Source organism: Astatotilapia calliptera, chromosome 17 (assembly GCF_964374335.1).
Source record: "Astatotilapia calliptera chromosome 17, fAstCal68.1, whole genome shotgun sequence".
Classification (NCBI taxonomy): Eukaryota; Metazoa; Chordata; class Actinopteri; order Cichliformes; family Cichlidae; genus Astatotilapia; species Astatotilapia calliptera.
Window position 1 is genome coordinate 36,821,051 of NC_137438.1, and position 22,371 is coordinate 36,843,421.

Consider the following 22,371-nt stretch of genomic DNA (forward strand, 5'->3'; position numbering starts at 1 on the left):
TCACAGAGCTCTTTTTAATTGTTTGTATTCGTATAACGGAGGTCGACCTCCGCATCTGTTCAGCGCAGGAAACAAACATAATAAAGGCTCGGCCTCTTTCAGTTTAGTGTGAAGTAGTAATTACTTCCGCTTCTTCGTTTGTGCTCTCAGTCTTCCTCCTTTTGCCGCTGGGCTGACTGCATTTCCTCACTGGACCAATTAGGTTTCGCCAAATCTAATCTTATCTAATCTAATGGAGACTTAATTCAATCATGTTGTTCCATTAAAGGTCTCATTAGATTCAATCTCATAAAGGAGCCATGGTTACGAAGAAAACGGGCTCGAGATAAACAGGCAAGCTGCAAACGAGTTACCACGACGACTGCAAATAATCGCTATGCAATTAAATTCATAAAGCACTTCTACTTAGAGAAAGGTTGGTATCATAAAAAATAAACATTGTGATATTTTGTAATATTTATTTGACATGTCTGGTGTGAGTCATGTGTTGGTACCTTATTAATGGCCATAGTCATGAAATGGTCAAGTAGGAAGCGGGACTCAGATAGGTTACAGGAACTGATGACAGCAGCAGCATCCACGGTGTCTCCTTCCTCCTGCAGCCCACAGCGATGACACATTTCATAAAACATTGCTGCGAGAAACTTGACAACTTATTTCCACACAGTGTGATTTGATTTAAAATGAGGACAGCAACCTTCTTCCATAGCTAACACCAGCTATCAGCACTGCTAACACAAACAAGTTTTATAAACAGCAATTCTGTGAGAGATTTCCTGATGTGCTTGGGATCATCATCCCGTTCTATGACCCAGTTGGCCTCACTTCTGACTTTAAAGCACTTTGGTATACAGAGGAGTTCATGGTCGACTCAATGGCCACAAGGTGCCCGGGTCCTGAGCTGCAAATCAAGCCCAAATCATTACTCTGCCACCAAAAGTGCTTGGTCTGGTTTTCTCCAAATGTGAAGCTGTGCTTTACAGCGAAATATCTCCACTTTGGTCTCGTCTGCGTCTAAAGGACACTGTTCCGGAAGTCTTGCAGTTTGTTCAGATGCAAAATCTGCAGCAACTCTCTGGTGTAGGTCTTTATTGAGGATTGCATAGTCTGAATTTGGGGATAATTTTCTGGAACGTCTACTCCTGGCAATATTGGGGGGGCACTGTGTTAAAACACAGCGGACATTCCCAGACCTCCAAATTGCCAAAACATCTGCTTTTATAGAGGTGCATTGAAGTGCATTTGATTAGAGTTGTACTTCTTTTTTAACAGGACAATTAAAACAGAAAAACATCTCAAACTGCCTGGATTATGAGAGCAAACATTGTTAGCTGCTATAAAACTTTCACCCACGGCTGGGATGCAATTTAATGAATCACTAGTCTGACACTAACCATCAGTTAGCAACCCAATTCTAAGCCTGCAGAGATTTCCAGCAACGCACATTTCAACCAACACAGCATTACATACCACCGCTCTCAGTGCTATCTCATTAGTGACCCCAGGCTTACTATTGATAAATAATTGCACAGTTTAACCCAAGCGGCAGCAAATCAGAGGTTTTCAGGATCCGCGGCTCTCTAATTCCTAAATTGCACACTTTAAACTCAACAATTTGTGCAGCAGCTTAAAGAGCATCGTGAGTGGCTGATGGCATGAATGTGAGGTACAAAACTCAGAGTGTAAACGTTATACGTGCAAACGTTATACGTGCAAACAAAAAGTTACATGTATACACGGCTGATCAGCTGCCACCATTAGGCTGCTTTGGCTGCATTAATGGGCTGTGCTGCCGGTGGGTTGTTGTTTTATTGAGTCATTGTTGTTTTGACAAATAGGCGCCTGATGCTTGTTTGTCAAAGTGGGGCCCAAAATGCTCTGGGACTGTCAGCGGTGCAGAACTGCAATTATTTCCCAAATTGATTGCCCAAGGGTGACAGCCCCATGCAAGCCCATTCTCGCTAATGAGGCAGCGATGATAGTGTTTGCATCATTATGAGCTGCGTGCGAGTGTGCGAACATCATACTGCCCTTCTTTTATGAAGCATTACAAACAGACTCGAATAAACACTGGGATCACGCGCGGCCGATTGCTGCTGTTCTCTCACCTTAGCCTCCTCCATCTGCATGATGTTGGCCTGGCAGTCGGCGATGCTGTCGTTGATGTAGTCGATGTTGGCGCTCAGGGACTCCAGCTCCTCGTTCAGAGATGCCAGGGAGCGGTCGGCGTCCGCGCCGTCTACTGCCGTTTTTTCTCTTTTCCTAGACACTCGCTCACGTCGTCTAGTCAGCTCCTCACGTTGCTGGAGAAAAGGCGAGAACAGAGGTTAGAAGGAAAGGAGGACAAAGAAGCATTTTAAAAGCATTTTAGTTGGTGCAACTACACACAAACATCTCTCTCTCTGCAGTAATTGGGCTCTAAAGTAGGAGAGTAGCAGTAAAACTCCTGTAGTATTCATCAGTGACAACAGAAACAGCATGACAGCTGGGGTGGAAGTGGGTTGCAAAGCAGCTTGCAGATGGGCAACAACTGTGTGCAGGCTAAAGCAGCTTAAGTAGTGGGGCCTATGTGAGTTCAGCAAACTGGATATTATCACAATACTTCTCAATACTTCATGTTATTGCGATTTTTACCATTTTGCATTTGCTGAGCATTGAAAAAAAACTGTAATAGTGTATCGACCAGCTGATGTGGGCTCACGACCACCGTTAAACATTACCTTCAGTAGTCGGTTCATATCTGTCTCCATGTTAGAGATGGTCATCCTCTGCATGATGATGTCATTGATGCGTCTCTCCAGTGACTGCCACTTGGCTCTGGCTGATCTGTTGAGGTAGATACTTCCCATCCGCACTGGGGAACTCCTAAAGAAGAAGGCATTCTTTCAGACGTCTCACTCAGCTGACATGCACACTCACGCTGTAAATGCGCTAACACGGTTTACCTGGCTCCGTTGGAAGAGCTTGCACTAGAGGACTGCAGCCGTCCTGGGACTGCTCTATGAGAGGGTTCCTGAGGAGGTTCAGGTAGGCTCACTTTCCTGCTCACCTTTCCGGACACGGGCCTCACCTGGCGCCTAAGAGCGGTCACCTGAGACAGAGAACAGGTATAACAAAGCCACATGTAACATAGTCATCATTGCCTCCCTCAACTGCGTTTTACCTCTTCATTCTTCCGACGGAGGATCAGCTCCTGCTGTCTCTTCTGGGCCTCGAGCTGCCTCACCTGGTGCTGTGAGACAAGATTGATTTTAGTTTTGTCTTTATGATCCAAAAGCAACTTTATAAGACATGAGTGTTTCTGTGCCTCTTACCTCAGCTCTGCGCTGGTCTTTTTTCAGCGAGGCTATCTCTCTGTTCCTCCTGCACTCTGTGGCCCTGTTCCTCTCCTGCTGCTCCTTCATCTGGCGCATCAGTGCCACCTGGTGGACAAGCATAACACAGCAAGTGTAGCAGCGCAGCTACAAGACAAGTGTGAAAAGTGCTGCTTATCCCAAAATGAAAAGAAGGAGCTTTACTTTGGTTTTCTTCATCTCGGTCACATCCAGCTGGAGTTTCTTGAGCTGCTTCTCGTACTGCGACTGGTTCTTCAGCAGGCGTGCGTGCTCCTTTTGGGCAGACTGGAGCTTCTGCAGCTCTTTGTTCATGGAGGTCAGCTTCCTCTCGTACTCAGCTTTGATCCGTTTGGCCTTTTCCTCCGTACCGGACTCCACTGAACCTGTGGATGGAGTAGGTTTCATTTCCTTTGCTCTTTAATCCTCTTTGAACAGGCAGATCCTAATTTCTCCATCTTACCCATGTTGTGCAGCACTTTGTCCCTCTCCAGCTGCGTGTCTCTGATCTTGTTCTGCAGCATCATCAGCTTCTGTTCATACTGCTGTTTGAGAGTGTGCAGACGCCGCTGGCTGTTCTCCAACTCATCGATCAGCTTCTGCTTGATGGCGATCTCACAGGTGATGTTGGCCAGGTCGGCTTGAACGTTTTCTGCACACCCCCAAAAAGAAACATGAAGTTCAGAGTGCAGTTTCTTTACAATCTGTGCACAGTTTTGTCTGGGGAAACAAAGATGAGCTCTTATTTTGATACTTCCTTCCATCTGGATAGCTGTACCTTTCTCATCCAGTTCTTCAGAGTCAGACTCCTCGGATGTCTCATCTCCCGCCATCTCAAAGTCCTCTTCTTCTCCATCAGCATCCTCGCCCTCTTCATGGTCGCTGCCCTCCTGGTAAAATGGTAACAAACGCTGAGTAATATGTGACATTTACATATTATATTTACAGTTTAAGTTATTTAATCCAGCAACCTACCACCTCTGCCTCCTCGTTTCCTCTTTCCTGATCGTTGTCCGGCAGCTCCTCTTTGACAACACTAAAGGAGGGAAAGAGTGTTAGCTCTCTGTCTAAGAAGGAAATGCTACAGTCCCATGAGTCAAATTCGGACTAACAGGAAGTTAAATCACAACAAATACAGATGAATGACACATGCAAATGATTATAGGCTTGATTAATGAATGATTTCATTGTGATTTCACAAACATGGAGGACACAGTGGGAGAGACGAAGAGATTAAACGATCAGTAACTACCATCCACATTACATTAGGAGCCGCCGCACACTGCAAAGATCTGCTGACCAAATGCCACACGCTACAGCAAAGTGTGTGATATTTATCAACTCCAGCTCCAAATTTAATATGTTTTCAATGGTTTTGGTATCACAAAACGTGATCTGATCAACACCCTGCAGTGTGCAGTGAAAGGGAAAAAGAGGGCGAGGAAAGAGCTGGTTAAATTCCCTGCTCCCTTTGCAGGACCGTGAACCGCCTGTAGGTGCAGAAAAAGTTAGTCGCTCGGGAATTTGGAAAAGAAGGAAGACTTGGGTCGACAATCAGCTAAAATCACTTCAAGGGAAGGGCACAAATTCCATTGCCAGTTTCAGATTGAGTATTTGAACCCCATTTGTTGATGGGAGGCGGCAAACCTGGCGTCCTCAAGCTCATGATGGTGATTCTCTTCGTACTGCCTCAGTCTTCGGTAAGAAGGATGGAGGTGGGGAGGGTGAGGACGGCGGAGGTAAAGAGAGCAGACAGGCCACAGAATTTGGGGGAAAACGAAGGATGTTTATAAGAGAGAGACAGAGAGAGAGGGCGAGAGAGATCAGCAAGAGGTGAGTGACAAAAAACCCCCAAAACAGCAGCTCAAATGATGGATTTTGGTTATGGAGACGTAAAGAAAGGCAGATTTCATGTGAGAAAACCTGATTTAAAGAAAATAAACAGTTCTTTGTAACTTGCAGATCCCAAGCATGTATAGAAATAAAAATATACAAGACACATGCAGCAAAGGGATAAGCGATCAATGGCCTCCAGCGTGTTGGAGAAGTGGCGACTGAATGCAGCACACATTCCATTAAAGAAACAACAGGGTGTAAACTGCTAATGTAGGGAATCAGCAGATAATTACAACACGCCAAGAGGCGACACTCTGGCTGCACATTAACAGCTCTCCAATTTCTACTTCCTGGCAAAGCGGCTGTTATTCTTACGCACTTCCAGGAACGGACTAGAGCTTCACAACTGTGTGCCAACTTGAACATGTACCTCTTTTTCTTCTTTTTCTCCTTCTTCTTGAGTTTCTCCAGGTCTTTCTTGGCCATCTCGATGACGTCCCTGGCCTCCTTCCCTGGAGCGAGGAGGGCGGGGCCGCCGTACAGCGAGGAACGAGTGGAGGCCCGGGACAGGTTCTTCCTGAGGTTCTCGCTCACGGCCTCGCTCTCCAGAAGTTTGGCTCTGAGGAACGAGTTACATTACACAAACGTTACTGTTGCTAAACACTTGCAGCACATTTTAATGTGAAGTTATACTGTTGTTGCAGACACGTTCCTGTGATCTGGCTAAGGCTAAAATCTGGTCTCCTTTCGTACCTGAGCTCCTCGATTTCTTTGATGTAGTTCTGAATCATGTTGCCGATTTCTTCGTTACCTTCACCTACAATTAAAGGAAGTTAGGACTTTAAATGATATAAAACTATGTTAATTATAAAACTAATAGCTTAAAATAATTTCAGAAACATGCTTTAGTGGTTATTTTATCTGACATACTGGTTTAAAACATAAACTGTATATAAAAGACCGACATATCAGTAAGGGGATAGTGATTTGGGTTCCAAAAAAGAAGTCTATAAGCCTAATTATCCATAATAAGCATCATCGTCTGGGTCCGATTAAGCAGAGACACCCTCCTTCACTCCGCCCCCTCCTCAAGCTCTTCCTGGTTGTCACTGAGATTCTTCCAATCCTTCTGGGTCTCTTCTCTGTGGGATATGGCCAAAACACCTCACCTAGCAAGCGCTCAGGAGACGTCCTAATCAGATGCCTGAACCACCTCAACTGGTAGCAGCTCTACTCTGACTACTGGTTACTTTGAAACTCACATATTACAACTGTACGTCCTGGGTTTGTCAATCAGATCATCCAGTTAGGCTAGGACAGGGTTAGGGTGGAAAACCAACATGGCAGTAGGCACGATGCTCAGCTCAGAATAGACAGTGAGTGATTTATGAAGAAACACTTCAGAACTGATGACATCTTATCTTAGCACGTGTTAGCTTACTCACGTAAAACTGCAAGGGTGGACAAAAACCTGCCAACATGCTAGCGTTATAGCATGCTAACATTAGCATTTAGCCCAAGGCCCTGCTGTGTATATGGCCATACATAGTAAACGGACTGGTTCTTATGATGACGTCTCACTGTGAACCAACCAACCACTTTTTAAATACTAAAATCCCAGTTCTACAAAGATTAGAACTATATAAAAAATATGATACAGCATATACACTATCAGCAAAACCAGCTGTGTCATGAGGCTGTGTAAGACATATGTTGTATGAGCTTTTTTGAAAATGTCCTACCTGCTTTGGCGAGAGCCTGGTTTGCCTGGTCACTGAGGATCTGAGTGAGTCGGGCTCTCTGGGCATCAATGGTCTCCTGCATGGCCTTCACTCTCACTCTCAGGTTGTTATTCTCCGTCTGCAACATGGAGTTTTCATGGACCAGGTCGTTCATGCCCTCCATGCCGTCCTCACCCACCATACGCTTTCCCTAAACAATCGACAAAAGGGCCAAATATTGCTCTGCTCATGTCCTCTACATGGACTGTATTTGTGAATGCATTCCCGCCTGTGCCACGCTCTTACAGTCTTGTACTCCATCAGCTCCATCTGCAGTCGTGCTATCTCTGTCCTCAGGGCGCTGATCTGCTGGCTGGCCCTATCCTGGTTCACCATCACCTTGTTCTTGATGTTCCGGGCCCGGTTGGCATATTTTAGTGTGTTCAAGGTTTCCATGAAGTCCCTGTCTGACGGGCTGATGCAGGCGATCATCACAGTTTGACTGGAGGATGCAAGAATAACGATCAAGCCCGTTGATTTCTTACGGCTAGTATGGACATTTAAATGCATATCTAATATTTATTTGAAGAGATATCACAGCAGATTCTTCCCCACAAACCTGTTGCCACCTAGTGAGTCCTGTAACAGCCGGGTCAGTTTGGAGTCTCTGTAAGGCACGTGAGTGGAGCGCTTACTCCTGTCTCCAAGAGCACTGATGACATTTCCCAGGGCGAGCTAAGGAAGGACACGGAAGAGGAGAACAAGCATTCAGCCTTAGTTACCTTGCCATCAGTATTCACTATAAATAAGGTTATGGTGGAAGAAATCAACAGTGTAATGCCTATTCTGTCCATCAGGGGTCTCTCCTGCACCACGCACTGGTAAATGCTGGTCTCTTACTTGCTTTTCATCACTGTCCTATTAAATGCAGCTCAAACTAAATTAAGTGGCCAATGACAGCAGCGCAGTGTTTACTGTTTAAAGTTCTCCGTAGAGCTTCCTCACCAGCCCACAGTTGATGGAGATGCCCTCTTTCGCTCTGTCTCCTGTAGCTCCAGTTCTCTTTAATCTCTCAGAACCCGCCAGGTCCACAAAGTGGAACTTGGCCGTCAGAGTCTCAAACTCATCGATCTCTGAGTCGTTAGCCAGACGGTTATCCGTCGCGTTATCCTGGACGAAAAGGGAAAGGAAAGTAAATAAACAGAACTGCGACTGATGCAAACACACCAGTCCTCTGTTGCCTTTCATAACAATACTTACATTGTTGTCAGGGGAGCAGACTCGCACTTGGCACAAGTGGATGGTGAAGATGGCATGGGAGCGTGAACTCTGGACGTTCATCTGGGTGCTGGCGGTGGTGCGAGACAGAGCACCCAGCTTCAGACACTGAATCATCTGTTAGAGGAGAGGTGGAAGAAACAGATGACAAAAAATTGTGTGCTTTCTCATATCATTTCTGAGCTGCACAGAAATCTAAACATAGAGACTGTTCCTAACCACTGTGATCGTTGAAGAGTTCAGTTAAGACACTTTAGCAGCTGAAAGGTAAAAAGACTACAAGAACTTAATGATGACTTCCTCACTGGGAGATGTGAGTCTCTGCTGGAGAGAAATCCTACTCACTGAATGGAAACACTACTGTGCAAAACTCTTGAGCAGCACTCATCTTTTTCTATTTAGCGAGGGAAAAAAAATCTACTTCTATGGATGTTTCTGCCTTTTGTTCAGTTCTTTGTCAGCATGATCCCACGCTGCTTCAATAATGTTGAGGCCCAGGCTCTGGAGATGACTGGTAGTGTTTCACTGTTACTGCATTGGCAGTGTTTGGGATCAGACTCAGGCCAGATGCATCTTCAGGTCCTGTGTCAGGTCTTTATTGGCTTTTTTTCTATTTCTTAACAGGATGACAGCATTCAGATAATGTTCATGTTTTATCCTCCACTTGTCCAGGTTCCTCAAATTTTTTAAAGGACATGCTGCACATGTTTTTGGCTAATAGCTCTTTGGGAATCACCTTGTTGCTGTAAAAATTCTACTTTATGCCTGTTAGACTGTTATCTCTGTGTTTTCCATGTGAGAACTAAATAGGCTGCTAGTAACTAAGCACTGTATGATACAATATGAAAAAATTGCCAGACGATTCTAGAGTTTATCGAGCCATCTGACAGATACATCCATCCATCCATTTGTTTCTGCTCATCCTTTTTCAGGGTCACTCGAGCCTATCCGAGCTGGCTTAGGGCGAAGGCGGGGTACACCCTGGACAGGTCGCCAGTCTGTCGCAGGGCTAACACACAGAGACAGACAACCATTTGCACTCACATGCGCTCCCGCATTCACACCTATGGGCAGTTTTGTGTTTCCAATTAACCTATGCCCCCATAACTGCATGTCTCTGGACTGTTGGAGGAACATGTTTGCACCCATGCAAACACGGGGAGAACATGAAAACTCCACACAGAAAGACCCCAGCCTGATGGTGGAATTGAACTCAGGACCTTCATGCTGTGATTCATGTTTAAAGTCTTAGTAGATTGGTGTTAAATGGCTTGACAAAAACCCCCAAAATATTCCTCTAAAAGTGGTCAGCTCAAGGACTGAACTGAAAAGGGGGAAAAAAATACACATATAGAAGGGCCTGAAGAGCTGTTCCTAAAGATCCCATTAAAAAAAACTACTAAATGTAGGTGAACTATCAAGTAATGAAGGGTGGCTAGAAACTTTTGCACAGTGTAACAAGTGTATTTTTACAGCGTTATGAACGAAATGAGTTGAATCAGCGGTCCCCAACCCCCGGGCCACAGACCGGTACCGGTCCGTGAGTCTTCAGAGTTTTTATCATTAACTCACTTTCCCTGGGTCTTTTCCCGTGCGTTATGAATAAATCTTTTTTTTGGTACCTGTACTGGTTTTATTTTGTTGTATTTATCCGCGACAACTTAAAGGCCGGTCTGTGAAAATATTGTTGGACATAAACTGGTCCGTGGCGCAAAAAAGGTTGGGGACCGCTGAATTAAATTAGGATTACCACCATTGTAACAGGATTTGTGCTGCCGCCATCCGAGTTATTTTGAAAGCTTTGGTCCTGTCGTTTAGCCTAAATCTTCAGAACATGAGTCACTTTCTGAGTGGGTTTTTATCACAATTTAAGACATCACCCTCAAAATGTAAAACTATATTCTACAAAAAAGATCATTAACTTCCAGTTTGCGTAGGCTCATCATCTTGGTCCATTAAAGCTACTTATTGTGACCCCCCTCGCAAAATCCCCCCCAAAAAGCAGTAGTATATTTGAGCCGCTTTTAGCGTTTTTCCAGGTTTTCGAAACTGACCTCGGCTGCAGAGGTGACGGTGCGGGTGGTGACCCCCACCGTGTAGATGCCTCCATTGGCGTCCTCGTGGATTTTGATGTTGGATTTCTGCTTCCTGGCCTCGAGGTCTCGAGTCGTGTCGAACAAATCGAGCACCTCCTCGTTGTAAAGCTAAAAAACAAGAAAGTCATAAATAATTAACAAACAGCCGACAGATTAGACGACGTCGTGCAGAGCGTAAATTATTATGTCACTGTCGGAAGCGCCATTTTTTCTCTTCAGCTGCTGCCTCACCAGCTGTTAGCAGCCACTTGCTGGCAGTTAAAAATAAAGCCGGGCGCGACCTCGGAGACAGGCTAATGACAGTTTAATGGCAGTCAGGTTATCTGCGCACTTTAACAACCTGAACTGATACACCCTATGCCGACCTTTGACCTCTTGCTGTCTGCATGCTCTCGCTATGTCTAACAAACTGACTTTAAGTTATTTCAGTGTTATTTATCAGCTTGCTGATGATGTTCGATGTTACCAACTGAGTTGCTCTGCATTGTTTGTGGATGTGAGTGTGTGTGTTTCTGCACCTCCAGGAACTGTGCATTGATCTTGAATTCAGGAACAGGCCTGCCCTGCTCAGTGGCGGCCTGTCTGCGCTCCTCGATTCCTCTGAACAGGTGGTTCACGGCCCGAGGAATGATGCCCAGCTCGTCCTCTCCGATGTTGACATCGAAGCCAGTTCCCATGGTGTACGTCTTCCCCGAACCCGTCTGGACAGGGAGGAAAAGACAGGGGGATGGGCCGGAGTCATGGTGACACAAAGAGGAATGAGACATTGGGGTTCAAATTCACACGTCACCCCTCTCCTCCCCACCGAAACGCCAGAGAGGCCCCGACAGGAGCGCGTGCGTGTTTGTGCCGACAGATGATCGAGAAAGACAGTTTTATTCTGCACGGCCGCACCTGTGTGATTACCGTGTTTGTGTGCATGCGTGTGAATGAGTGTGTTGGGCCGCTGCCGTGCCCCGTGAAAGGCGCTTTGTCAGAAAAATAACGGGCGAGGGAACAATGTGAGGACAGAATAATGAACACAAAGAGGAGCTCAGAGGAAGGGTAAGAAGAGGGAAGTTTAAAAAGCAGTTGTTCAATGACAGAGTGTCTCTTTGTACATTGAATTTCAATACAAAAACCCTTTAAATCACACTGAATAAAACTAAGCTGTTATTTTTTGCCTCTATAGTCCTCAGTGTGGCTGCACCTTCCTTTCCTCCGTTGCCTGTGAGTAAAGCATTGGTGTCATGCTGAGGCTGTTCCAGGCCTTCACTCATATTCACAAAGGCCAAAACATGGTGTTGTGTCGATAGCAAGGATTAACAATGATCAGAGTGACCGGTGATTTTTACTTTGTTTCCACACTGATGCATTAAATTAATGTTGTTCTTTTTTTGATTTGTGACTACTATGACATTGAGGCTAATTATCTGAACGCACTTTAATGAACACTAAATCACTGTGCAATTAATTCTGTTGGTATCGGAAGTTACCGATATTTGGAAGAACTGGCTAAGAAAAAATTGAGCCTAACACTTCAGACAGTTGAGCTGTTTTGCATTGCACAGGCCTTAATGTTACCATACAATACATACATCATCCACTTTTTTCACAATTATACACTTGCAGAACTATAACCTCTACATAAAACAAAAGGATTTTGCATATCTGTCCATTTCAAAACCAAGGTGGACAAATGACCTTGCTGCTTTCCTCTGTTTCCAGTCTTTTTGCAAAGCAACTGTGGAACTGGCTGCCATAGCTTCAGAGATGAGAGTGGCACCAATCAACTGCTTTCAGGATGCATGTTAGTCTATAATGTTTAAAGCCATAAAATATGTTTTGACTTCTTGGTTTACTTTCCTGCTCTGGCATAATGTGAAGCAGACACTTTCTACTTTGTTTTGATTGGATAACAAACTTCCATATCTATCATTCCCTCTTATTCTAATTTATTAGAGGCAATACAAAGCTGTGGTGATGAGGACATGTTGGAACATATTGGCAGCACAGAGCTGCCGAGGCTCCTTTATTGCCTGCCTACCGATGTGAAAATGAAATCAGCTTCATATCACATGATGCCATAAATCTTTTGTTTCTGGAAGGAGTGCCGCTCCCTTGAGAAAAACTTTGACTGAATGTGAATATGTGACTGAGCTTGTGTATATTCATGCCATACCGGTGTGCTGTTAACATGAGTAAAAAAAGGCAACGCTCCATGCCCTTCTACCAATACGTGTGCAGCAAAAGCCTGCTGACTAACCTGTCCATATGCAAAGATTGTGGCGTTGTAGCCCTCAAGGCAACCCTCGATGAGCCTCTCGGTGCAGTGGGTGTAGATCGTCTCCTGCTGGGTGTCCATATCGAAGACATAATCATAGGTGAAGGCCTTGTCCTTGCCCAGGACCACTTGGGGTTCTCCTGGCATCACATACGTACAGATGTGACAGCCCTCAATCTTCTCTTTGGGCAGCTGAGGACGAATCCTGGCAGACAGAGAGGGAGAAAGAGACCACAGTAGAGGTGAGACGTGGCTCAAGACTTGGGATAGGTTGTGGAGGTCACGTATGGGCAAGTTACCTTTCAGAGCTGGGAGAAGGGCTTTAACTGTTGTTAATGTGACAGTGTTACCCAACCAATGATCATCTCCTATGTCTAACCAAGTGGATTTATTGCTTATAAATAACATTGACTTTATTGGCTTAATGGTGAAAGTGCAGCTAAGCTGAAGACAGAAACAGTTTTCACTGAGCATGTCTTTTTATGCATGTGGAAACCAGTGTCAGCATGCTGCCCGTGCACCGTACAGTGCCCGCACTGTTCAGGAGTGAGGGAGAGCGAGCGAGCTCTGGGTAAACAGTCCCACCCATAGATTTCATTAAGGAATTGCTCTGTTTACCTTCCTTCAAATAAAAACACTTCCCCGTTACATCATTTCCTCCTCCGCTTTTTATCACTGCACTAACAGTCGACCTGAAGAGGAAGTGGAAATGCTGAAGGGAAATATTTGGACAGGGAATTAAAATGGTGAAAACTGTTTATAGCAAACCCTGGATGAAAATAGGAATAGAAAACAGTTCTATTAGTATCAATACTGCAATACTCGTAGAAATAAATGGTAAATTATAATGATGGGCATGTGAAGGAAAACCTCACAGTTAGCAGGAAGTAAATGGATTCCTTCAAAGGCCACAGTCAAACCCCAGAAAGGTTAGAATAACAGTGAAAAAACAGACTCTCAGAATAGAAAAGTGTCAGTACTGTTGGTGTCCTCTGGTGCTCATTAACTCTCAGTGTATGTGTGAGGATGTGGCACTTTGCATGAAGTCTGTACTATATCACATTAGTCACAGCAAGAGTCTACAGAAAAAAAGCAAAAGGCTTAGAAGGAAAGGAAAAGAAGGATGTCGGTGAAGCTACAGTAGCAAAGGTCCACAGAGGTGTCATTGTGCGTGCGTGACATCAGATCCCAGCTATTTAGCAGGCTCCCTCTCTGGGATTACAGCACTGATGAAAGCAGGACAGAGGCAGACAGTCCTACCTGCAGTAACTGTATTCCCGTAAGAGTATTATAACTGTCAGCTCTGTGTTGTGAAGAGAAGTCCCAAAAAGTTCAGCTTTCCTAGCAGGATTTTCCTGACATTCACTCAATTGCATGCTACAGCAAAAGGCACAGAGAACTTACAAAGCATCAGATCTCATACAAAAACAATTTCCACAGCATTGGATGGAACACAGTGAAGACAGTCATCAAAAATCAGAGACATGTCCAGTTGTACACTGGTCCCTCGCTTTAACGTGGCCTTGCTGTTTCACAGATTTTTTTGTGCAATTTTGCATGCTTTTTTTGTGTTCTGCGTCCTGATTGGCTGTAGACCATCGTCAATCAATCTCCTCTGTGCCGTGTCTCCTGTCCAGTACAGAATGCGTTCAGCTTGTTATATTTACATAAATCTTTGATCGCTAGCAGTGTGACTCTGAAATGTATGAACTGTATGTTTCTAAGTTTTCTCCCCAACAAACACAACAATGTTGACGAAACGTAGGCAGTTGCGGTAGCACCCGGAAGGCAGAGGAAGATGCTAACCATCGCACAAAACGTTGAACTTCTGGACATGCTAAAGGAAGGTAGAAGTTACTGTATTTTTTGGACCAAGTGTTTAAACAAGAAAGAAAAGTGTGAAAATGTTCATGCCTGTCTGAGAAAAGTGTATAAAGTGTGTAGTGACAGCTTTTAAAGCCGTAAAACATCTATAATAATTGTAAAAACTAAAGTTGGCTACTTCACGGATTTCACCTATTGCAGGTTATTTTTAGAACGTAACTCCCGCGATAAACGAGGGACCACTGTAGTTAATGAAAAGACAAGACAAACTGGTCAGGGAGGCTGCCAACAGACCTGTAGCACCACTGAAAGAGTACCAGAACCAATACCAACCAGTACTTTCAGGTAGAGCAGGGCAATATGACCAAAAATATTTATCACGATATACATTTGAAAATTTGCGATAACGATATAACTGACGATATAATTGACACTAGACAAAATACTTTACAACTCCTCAACTTTATTAGTGCAAAAAAAAAAATCAATGTATTTTCACTTAAACAAGCAGCTTTTTTAAGTGCATTAAAGTTATATTAAAAAAATTAACAGTGCAAATGCAAATTCCTTGCTGACAGTTTAACCAAAAGGCATTTCCAGTGGAAACTGGCCGACATATCCTCAGCATAACCATGTATAATATCCACAAAAGTTATGTGTGTGCGGCTTCGTAGCTTAGCAAAGTCGTACCGAAACATTTGACAGATTCTCGAGCGCCGTGTACATAAAATCGTTTCGAGGTCAGTAAACACAACCAGAATTCATACATAAGGCACACAGGATTATAAGGAACACTGTCGATTTTCAGAAAAAGCAAAGGATTGATTTTAAGTGTGCCGTATTTTCCAAAAAACACAGTAATAACGACGGCCTGCTAGCATGCTCTACCAAAAATAGTGTACAACTAGCTTATTATTGTCTTATAGTGTCACATTAAAGGTAAGAAAATTTTTGAAATGATTTATTGTGATCTAATTTTTTTAACATCAGAAAAACCTGGCAGTTTAACAAGTGTGTGTACAACTACACTACAAGGCTTGTTGACACAAAGCTGATAAGAAAATGTCAAGTTAATGCATATTTTTAAAAACTACATACATCAGAGGTGGCTCCAGGTGAAGATGACGTAACTATCAGGTCATCTGAGAAGACTGTGACTTAATGGCACGACGGCTGAGAGCATTACAGGAGTGAATCTGCATTAATCCCCTTTGGCTAGCTTCCCAAAACTTGTCAGAGAGCTGTAATCCAGGTAACAATAGAGGCACTCATTGCAGCTTACAGTGAGGGCATTAAGTCACTCAGTTATTGTTCATTTTGAGTGTTTGGGAAGAAAAATGTAACAAAGTATGAACTACAGCAAACACATTTAGAAAAAAAAGGATTTTTTCTAATATAGTTAAGTATAATTAAATCAGTGTTTTCTCCAAGAGGGACAAAAAAAGCCTCTACAAATGTAGTCTCCATTTAGAATAAATGCCCAGTCTATCTGATTACGTTCGCCTTAACAAAGCAGTGATGCACTGTTTGTTTTGTTGCTTGTTACGACATCTCCGGGGTCCTCCATTTAGAAATGGACCAGAGAGAGGAAAATAAATGTCTGAGGAAAAGATAAAGAAAAACAAAGGGCCAGGAAAGACTGGACATGATGGCTACAGATGGAAATTGCACCCACAGTGCATCTCGTCTCAAACTCATTATCTATCTTTGCATAACAAGACCTTTATACTGATCTCATTCAGCCTGTCATTTTTTCTTTCTTGTCACAGTAAGATGCACCACTGCAAATGAATAACGACACACTGAATGCACTGCCCTCGCTGTTCAGGAGGGCGAGCGTGTCATTTTATGTGCCTAGGATTTTTAAGCTCGGTTCTGTTTGGATCCAAAAGCACAGACTGCAGTCTCAGCTTATATTTAAATAGTAAAAGTGTCGTACGTTATTTTGGGAGCAGCTGGTGAAAACTGCAGGATAGCTAGACAAAACAGTAATAGTTAATAGAATAAATTCATGTTTTCTGGGTCATGTTGGTCTATGAAGCCATGCTTGGATGCCTCTGAATGCTCAGTGGGACAAGAAAAATGCTCTATAATGCCAGTCTATCTCCATTTTACAGTATGCTAACTATCCAAAAACAGCAAGACACAGATATTTGAAAATAGGCTCAAGTCATCACTCTAGGCAATGCAGGAAATAACACTAATGTGAGCCGGTAAGCGCTGTTACCAGCTCAGCCCTCTACCTGGCACACCCTCGGGCCACAGTCTTTTGGCCTGTAACTTCAACAACAGTGAAACAAGCTCTGTAAAGAAGAGCTTCTGCCTGTGTTTAAACCAACTTATGTATTCAGAGGGTGTGGCATGTTTTTTTTGTAGCTCACAGAATACAGCTAGAATATTCCAGTAAAAACTGTGCCATATTTTGCTATGCTTAAAAAATTCTGGATTAAATGGCAATGAAGCACTGCTTTTCATTGCCAGAAGTCTGTTAAATCCTGTCAGTGAAACCAATGATACTACAGTATTACCAACACCCACGTTTGTTAAGTACACTTGTACACTTTCTCACCTTCTAAGACTTAAATGCAAAGAGTAACACCACTACTACATCTGTGATCTAAATACACAATGACTGGGCACATTTTTTAGGTACACTGTTGAACTGGTTGTTAGCAAAAACATTTAATCAGTCAGTCACATGGCAGAAACCCAGTGCATTGAGGTTCAATCCAAACATCAATAAGAAAGAAAGATTATTCTGAATGTGGTAATTAAGATGTGGTAATCTTAATGTCATTAATGCCGCAGGTCGGAGGGGAGTGATCACTTTGGTTCACTCAGATAAGAAGGCAATAGTAACTCAAATAACAATTCATTGCAACCAGGGTATGCAGAAGAGCATCTCTGAACACACATGACACTGAAACTTGGAGTAGATGGGCTACAGCAGCAGAAGACCACACCACCTGCCACTCCTGTCAGCTACGAACAGGAAATTGAGGCTACAGTTTGCACAGGCTCACTGAAATTGGACAACAGATGACTGAAAAACTGCTGCCTGGTCTGAGAAGTCTTGATTTCTGCTCTAGCATTCAGGTGGTAGGGACAGAATTGGGCATAAATCCATCCTGGGCTATTAACGATTCAAGCTGCTGGTGGTGGTATGATGATTATTTTCTTGGGACGCATTAGTACCTTAAAGCCTTTAAGACACATCTTCTGACGGCTGCTTCTAGCAGTGTAACGCTCCTTAAACATGACAATGAGTTCATTATACTCAAATGGCCTCCACAGTCACAAGATCACAATCAAATAGAGCACCTTTGGGATATAGTGAAATGGGAGACTGGTGTCATGGATGTGCTGCTGAAAAATGTGCATCAACAAAACCCGAGGAATGTTTCCAAAACTTGCTATGCAGAATAAAAGGCAAAAAGGCGCAACACTTTACTTTGGTATGTTAAGAAGTATAAAGAAATGAGTTTTGAATGTTTATATGAAATACACCTCTATTATGAGCAGTCACTGGGTGTGTGCATACTCACAACTAATGCAAGTTCTGGCATCGGGCATTTCAGCTAAACATAAACAGAAGTGAGAGGTGTGAAGTGTGTTCTGCTGGTGTATTATTAGTGCGACTGACTGACTTTAGCAGTGATTATAATCTGGCAACCTTCACTCTGGTTCAACCCAAAACACTCTTCATCTGTTTGAATAAAGGTTTGCCCTTCAGCGCAGTGCAGACTTAGAGCACTAATCCACCTTTTAGAGCAGCACACTCATGCTCTGCACGGCTGTTTCTCCAGGAAATTTCAGTTATCTGCTTATGCATTAACACGCACGCACGCACGCACGCACGCACACACACACACACACTTTCAAAGCTTTTTACACACAATTTAGGTGCATCTTATGATTTTACCTTTAATTTTAATTCTGTGAGGAACATAAATAACTTTTTCATAGTGAAACTAGAGCTCTACAGTTAGATTAACAAATAGTTGTAAGACAAAATGCATACTGAAAATCTCAATTTGGAAAAAAGTAAACATGTTTGTTTAATATGACTAACTTTTTTAGAAAGATTAATTTTTTTAAATCTAGATTTCACTCTTTATGCTTGGCTAAGCTAGCTACCCATCTCGCTATTAACATGTGCAGCTAAAAGTTTGTAGGTTGCGAGTCGTTATGTAATTTAACTTATACACACTGCCACACTGATCTAATATGTACACTTGTTTAGCTTGTTGGCTTTTGGACAAAGGTGAGAATAGTTTCTACTGAGGATTTTGCAGTCACATAACCGCTAACCAGGTCACATTAACTTGGCCACCATATTGGTAGTCTCAAGTGACTAATGCCCTAGTCACATAGTGACTATCTGGCAACCAGTGAAGGAAAAATAGGCATTCACCAACCGGTTGGTAAGCTGTTGCTGGAGGTTGACGGCAGTCACCGTTTCAATTATTTTGAAAGCCCCAGTCACATGGGAAAAAATTTCTTTGCAAATACGTCCTTGTGATTGCACTGTTCGCTAGCAGATGTAGTTCACATGGAACACGCCGCCTTGTCTGCAAACATTTGCCAGCTATTCTCTGAGCAGTAAAAACCGAGACACAAACTGGAAATGGACATCATTTGTCTTCAAAGTAAACGTTCCTTCTTTTGAAAAATGTTAGCACAAATTTTACTTTCAAAGTAAATACCCTCAGTTTCTGGTTTGTATTGCAAAACGTTTTACTACCGCTCAGATAGTAGCTAGCAAGTGTTTGCAGACATGTGGGCATGCTCCATTGCAAACTACCATTGACCAGTTTTACCTAGGAGTTACGCTACAGCTAAATGCTAGCTGTGCTAGCATACTCTGCTAAAGTCCTGAAAACATCCGTGTAGTCACCAGAAGGTGCTGTCAAAGGAAGCTATTGTTCAAAGTTGCACTTTGTGGCTATTGTAGCTTCAGGTATACTGCTATCAGACACATTAAAAGAGCATGTGCTGAAAAATAGTAACATCCATTACTAATTCACTCATCAAATCACTATGCAGATCAAGTCTGACTAAAGATATGGAAGAAAACTGAGCAGCTTTTTAGCACAGTTCAATAAGAGAAGCCACAGCCTGTCACTGACTGATGAGGGGAATTTAGCGACCGAGACAGCGTTCACTGAACCATTAAAGAGATGAAAAGGAGAAAGGCAGACACACTACCCTATATGCACACATACCTATTCAAACAAACACACACACGCACACACACACACACAAACACACAGGGGGGATTTGTCAGCCTCTCTCCATGTGACAAGTCCTGCTAGGCTCCTGCTCTCACTCTCATTATTGCGATTATGGTGAAAGCCTGAGAAACAGTGAACTCCTCAAACACACACAAAAACACAGGCTTCATATATATATAGCCTGACTATAGACTGACTGAGACCTTCTATTGTGACTGATAAAAGGAATCAACAAGAAACGATGACACACTAATAAAAAGGAGGCGAGTCACACCATGACCACCATGCTGCTTATCTCATCTTTCCTAAAACACAGCCAGTCAAATGCTGACATCAGTATTACTGCCAATAAGAAAATCAATTCAATTCCCTAGAGCCAGTTCCTGTGCATCATCACTAACAAATCAACATTAACAGTAAACCTCGACATCCGATTCCTACTTAATTTAATCCTGTGTGATTTATTTTTAGCTTTAAGCACCACTTACAGCTGAGGGCACTGAGTGATTCAGCAAAAACAGAAAGGCACATCTGAGCCAAAGGGCAGCAGACACGACTCTTTTCTCCGCATTTCACAGTGAAACCAGCAGAGTCACAGTCACATCATCACAGTCATATATTTTTAGATCCCGAAACACTTGGAGTTAGTTGGTATGAGCAGTGCTGACTGCTAACTCAAAATGAGTATAACCAAATTTTATATTTGTTTGACTTGGTTTTTTTTTTTTTTTTTTTTTACATGTGATATTAGTATATTAGTTACAGATTATTATAATCAAACACATACTGATTATTATACAAGTAGAAGCCTCCAGGCAACATCAACTGGCAAAACTGCAGTTCCTCACATGGCCACTTGAGGCAACTTAAGAAGCTGCAGTAATTTCTCTTGCCAAGTTCCCCCTTTATGACAGATAGCACGTGAATTTTTATAGAACTCACCTGTTTAAGCTGTGCATAGCTTTAAGAGTATATGTTTCTACAATAGAATCACTGTGGAGACTTCTTTGTGTTGCTAGTTTTATGGGCATATCTAAAAACTACAAGAAAGACCGTGTGCGTCCTCCTTAGGGATTTGAAGCCTCAGGTTTACACTGTTGACTGGTAATTATGTAGCAATGTGTTTCAGGTCATTTCACAAAGAAATACGAAATACAAAAGTAATATAACAACTAGTGTAATGAGATACTTTTGTTAGAGTTTAATGAGGTAACTTAAGGCATTATTTTTCAGAAAAGTAACAAGTATTGTGTAATAAGTTACTTTTTTTGAGGGTCAACCCCAAGACTGATAACAATGAATTATGAAGGCACTTTGCTAACCAAGCCGGCTAGCCAGTTGTAGCAATTGCGAGACACTTAGGAAGTCAAAATTATGAGATATGTAACTCAAAATAACTCAGACAGTAACTCCAAAGTTTTGAAATAAAAACCTGAAATGTTGAACTGTGGAAAAAAAATACTTTTGTATTTTAAAGAATAGACTATCACTCTATTCTTTAAAATACAAAAGTATTACAAATGAGCTATTCATCAACTGACATATCCCAGGTCCAAATTTACTTTAGGACATAAAAAATATGTTCTAATTTAATGCTAGTAGAGTCTAATCATCTTATTAGGAATAATTTAACCGAACTGGGAAAATTACCCAAAGTAAATGTAACACTGTCAAACATAGCACATGTACAAATGTAAAAAGTGTCCACCTGGTAAAAGAATAAAAGCCTAATTATATGTCTGTAGTTAGCTAGGTTTTTGTAATTAAGTAAGTAAGTAAGTAACACATTATTCAAAGTTTAGATAATTAAGTTTGTGAGCTGCATTTTTTGTGCAACTGAGAAAATTACAGACTAAAGCTAATGGCATAAACCTAGGGTGTGAAATTTGGTTTCAAAACTGAGTTTACAAGTGAAAGCAGAGTTTTGGCTACTTGTAATCATTTTTTGTTCTTTGTTCTTTTTCTAGACACCTCAAATTAAAAAGAAATCCTCTGTAAAAACTCGGGTGAAACAGTTGAAGTTGTCCGTAAGTTGTTGATCTGAGTTGACTGTAGTTTTTTGAAGTGCTTTAACTGCAGATTGAAGAGAGAGATGCTACCCAATAGTGGATAATGAGGCTATAAGCAAGTCACAGTAACACATGCACACCACTCACTGGTGCATACAATCTCACGCACAAGGTCTACCTCGTCATTTGATGCTAATGTAACTGAGACAAGGGAACTGCAAACACTCAGATTTCAGTGACACTTCCCAACTTTCTTCGAGCCAAAGTTCTCTGTTGGGAGGTAAACACCGAAACTCTATTCTTCCGTGCTCTAAAAAGGAAACATAACTGTAGTGCGGCTCTAATTTACATTCTTTTAAACGTGTGCAAGTGTGCATCAAGAACACCTTCAAGTACAGCATAATGACTACCTTATATAACAACACGCACACTGTACGCCTCTTTAAGCCAGCAGGTGCACAAGTTGTGTTTTTCCGTTATTTGTGTGTGTGTGTGTGTGTGTGTGTGTGTGTGTGTGTGTGTGTGTGTGTGTAGACTAGCTTGTGTAATATGTTCCTAGTAGCCTTGGGCAAAGGGAAGAACAAGGAGGTACAGAAATGACACAAGGAGAGAAAGTAGATCCTAAGTACAGAGCGAACCCTCCAGCCACAACGAGCAGCTACTGCTTTAACTCACCACAACACAGCACGGCTGCATTTTTAGTAACAGCCTCTATTGTCTAGCAGCTCGTCTTGAGATCTAGAGCCAATTCATTGGGTCACTCTCTTCAGTGTGCTGA

General features: G+C 42.6%; 1 protein-coding gene across 5 annotated transcripts in view; it reads right to left on the minus strand.

Moving 5' to 3' along the window:
* LOC113008798 (kinesin-like protein KIF21A) overlaps positions 1–22,371 on the minus strand; it is a 43,819-nt gene that overhangs the window by 9,661 nt on the left and 11,787 nt on the right. For 2 of the 5 annotated variants that reach the window (XM_080291853.1, XM_080291854.1), the window contains exons 2-21: positions 12,509–12,731; positions 10,782–10,964; positions 10,222–10,371; positions 7,895–8,284; positions 7,509–7,624; positions 7,196–7,391; positions 6,911–7,100; positions 5,922–5,985; positions 5,599–5,787; positions 4,980–5,027; positions 4,308–4,368; positions 4,111–4,222; positions 3,796–3,984; positions 3,519–3,718; positions 3,315–3,422; positions 3,164–3,232; positions 2,946–3,091; positions 2,721–2,865; positions 2,109–2,303; positions 495–596 (exon numbers count right to left, since the gene is read on the minus strand). In XM_080291853.1, coding sequence (XP_080147979.1) covers positions 495–596; positions 2,109–2,303; positions 2,721–2,865; positions 2,946–3,091; positions 3,164–3,232; positions 3,315–3,422; positions 3,519–3,718; positions 3,796–3,984; positions 4,111–4,222; positions 4,308–4,368; positions 4,980–5,027; positions 5,599–5,787; positions 5,922–5,985; positions 6,911–7,100; positions 7,196–7,391; positions 7,509–7,624; positions 7,895–8,284; positions 10,222–10,371; positions 10,782–10,964; positions 12,509–12,731 — 3,076 coding nt within the window. The remainder of the gene's footprint in view (positions 1–494; positions 597–2,108; positions 2,304–2,720; positions 2,866–2,945; positions 3,092–3,163; positions 3,233–3,314; positions 3,423–3,518; positions 3,719–3,795; positions 3,985–4,110; positions 4,223–4,307; positions 4,369–4,979; positions 5,028–5,598; positions 5,788–5,921; positions 5,986–6,910; positions 7,101–7,195; positions 7,392–7,508; positions 7,625–7,894; positions 8,285–10,221; positions 10,372–10,781; positions 10,965–12,508; positions 12,732–22,371) is intronic. The other 3 variants (XM_080291856.1, XM_080291855.1, XM_026146570.2) reach the window with 2 other exon arrangements.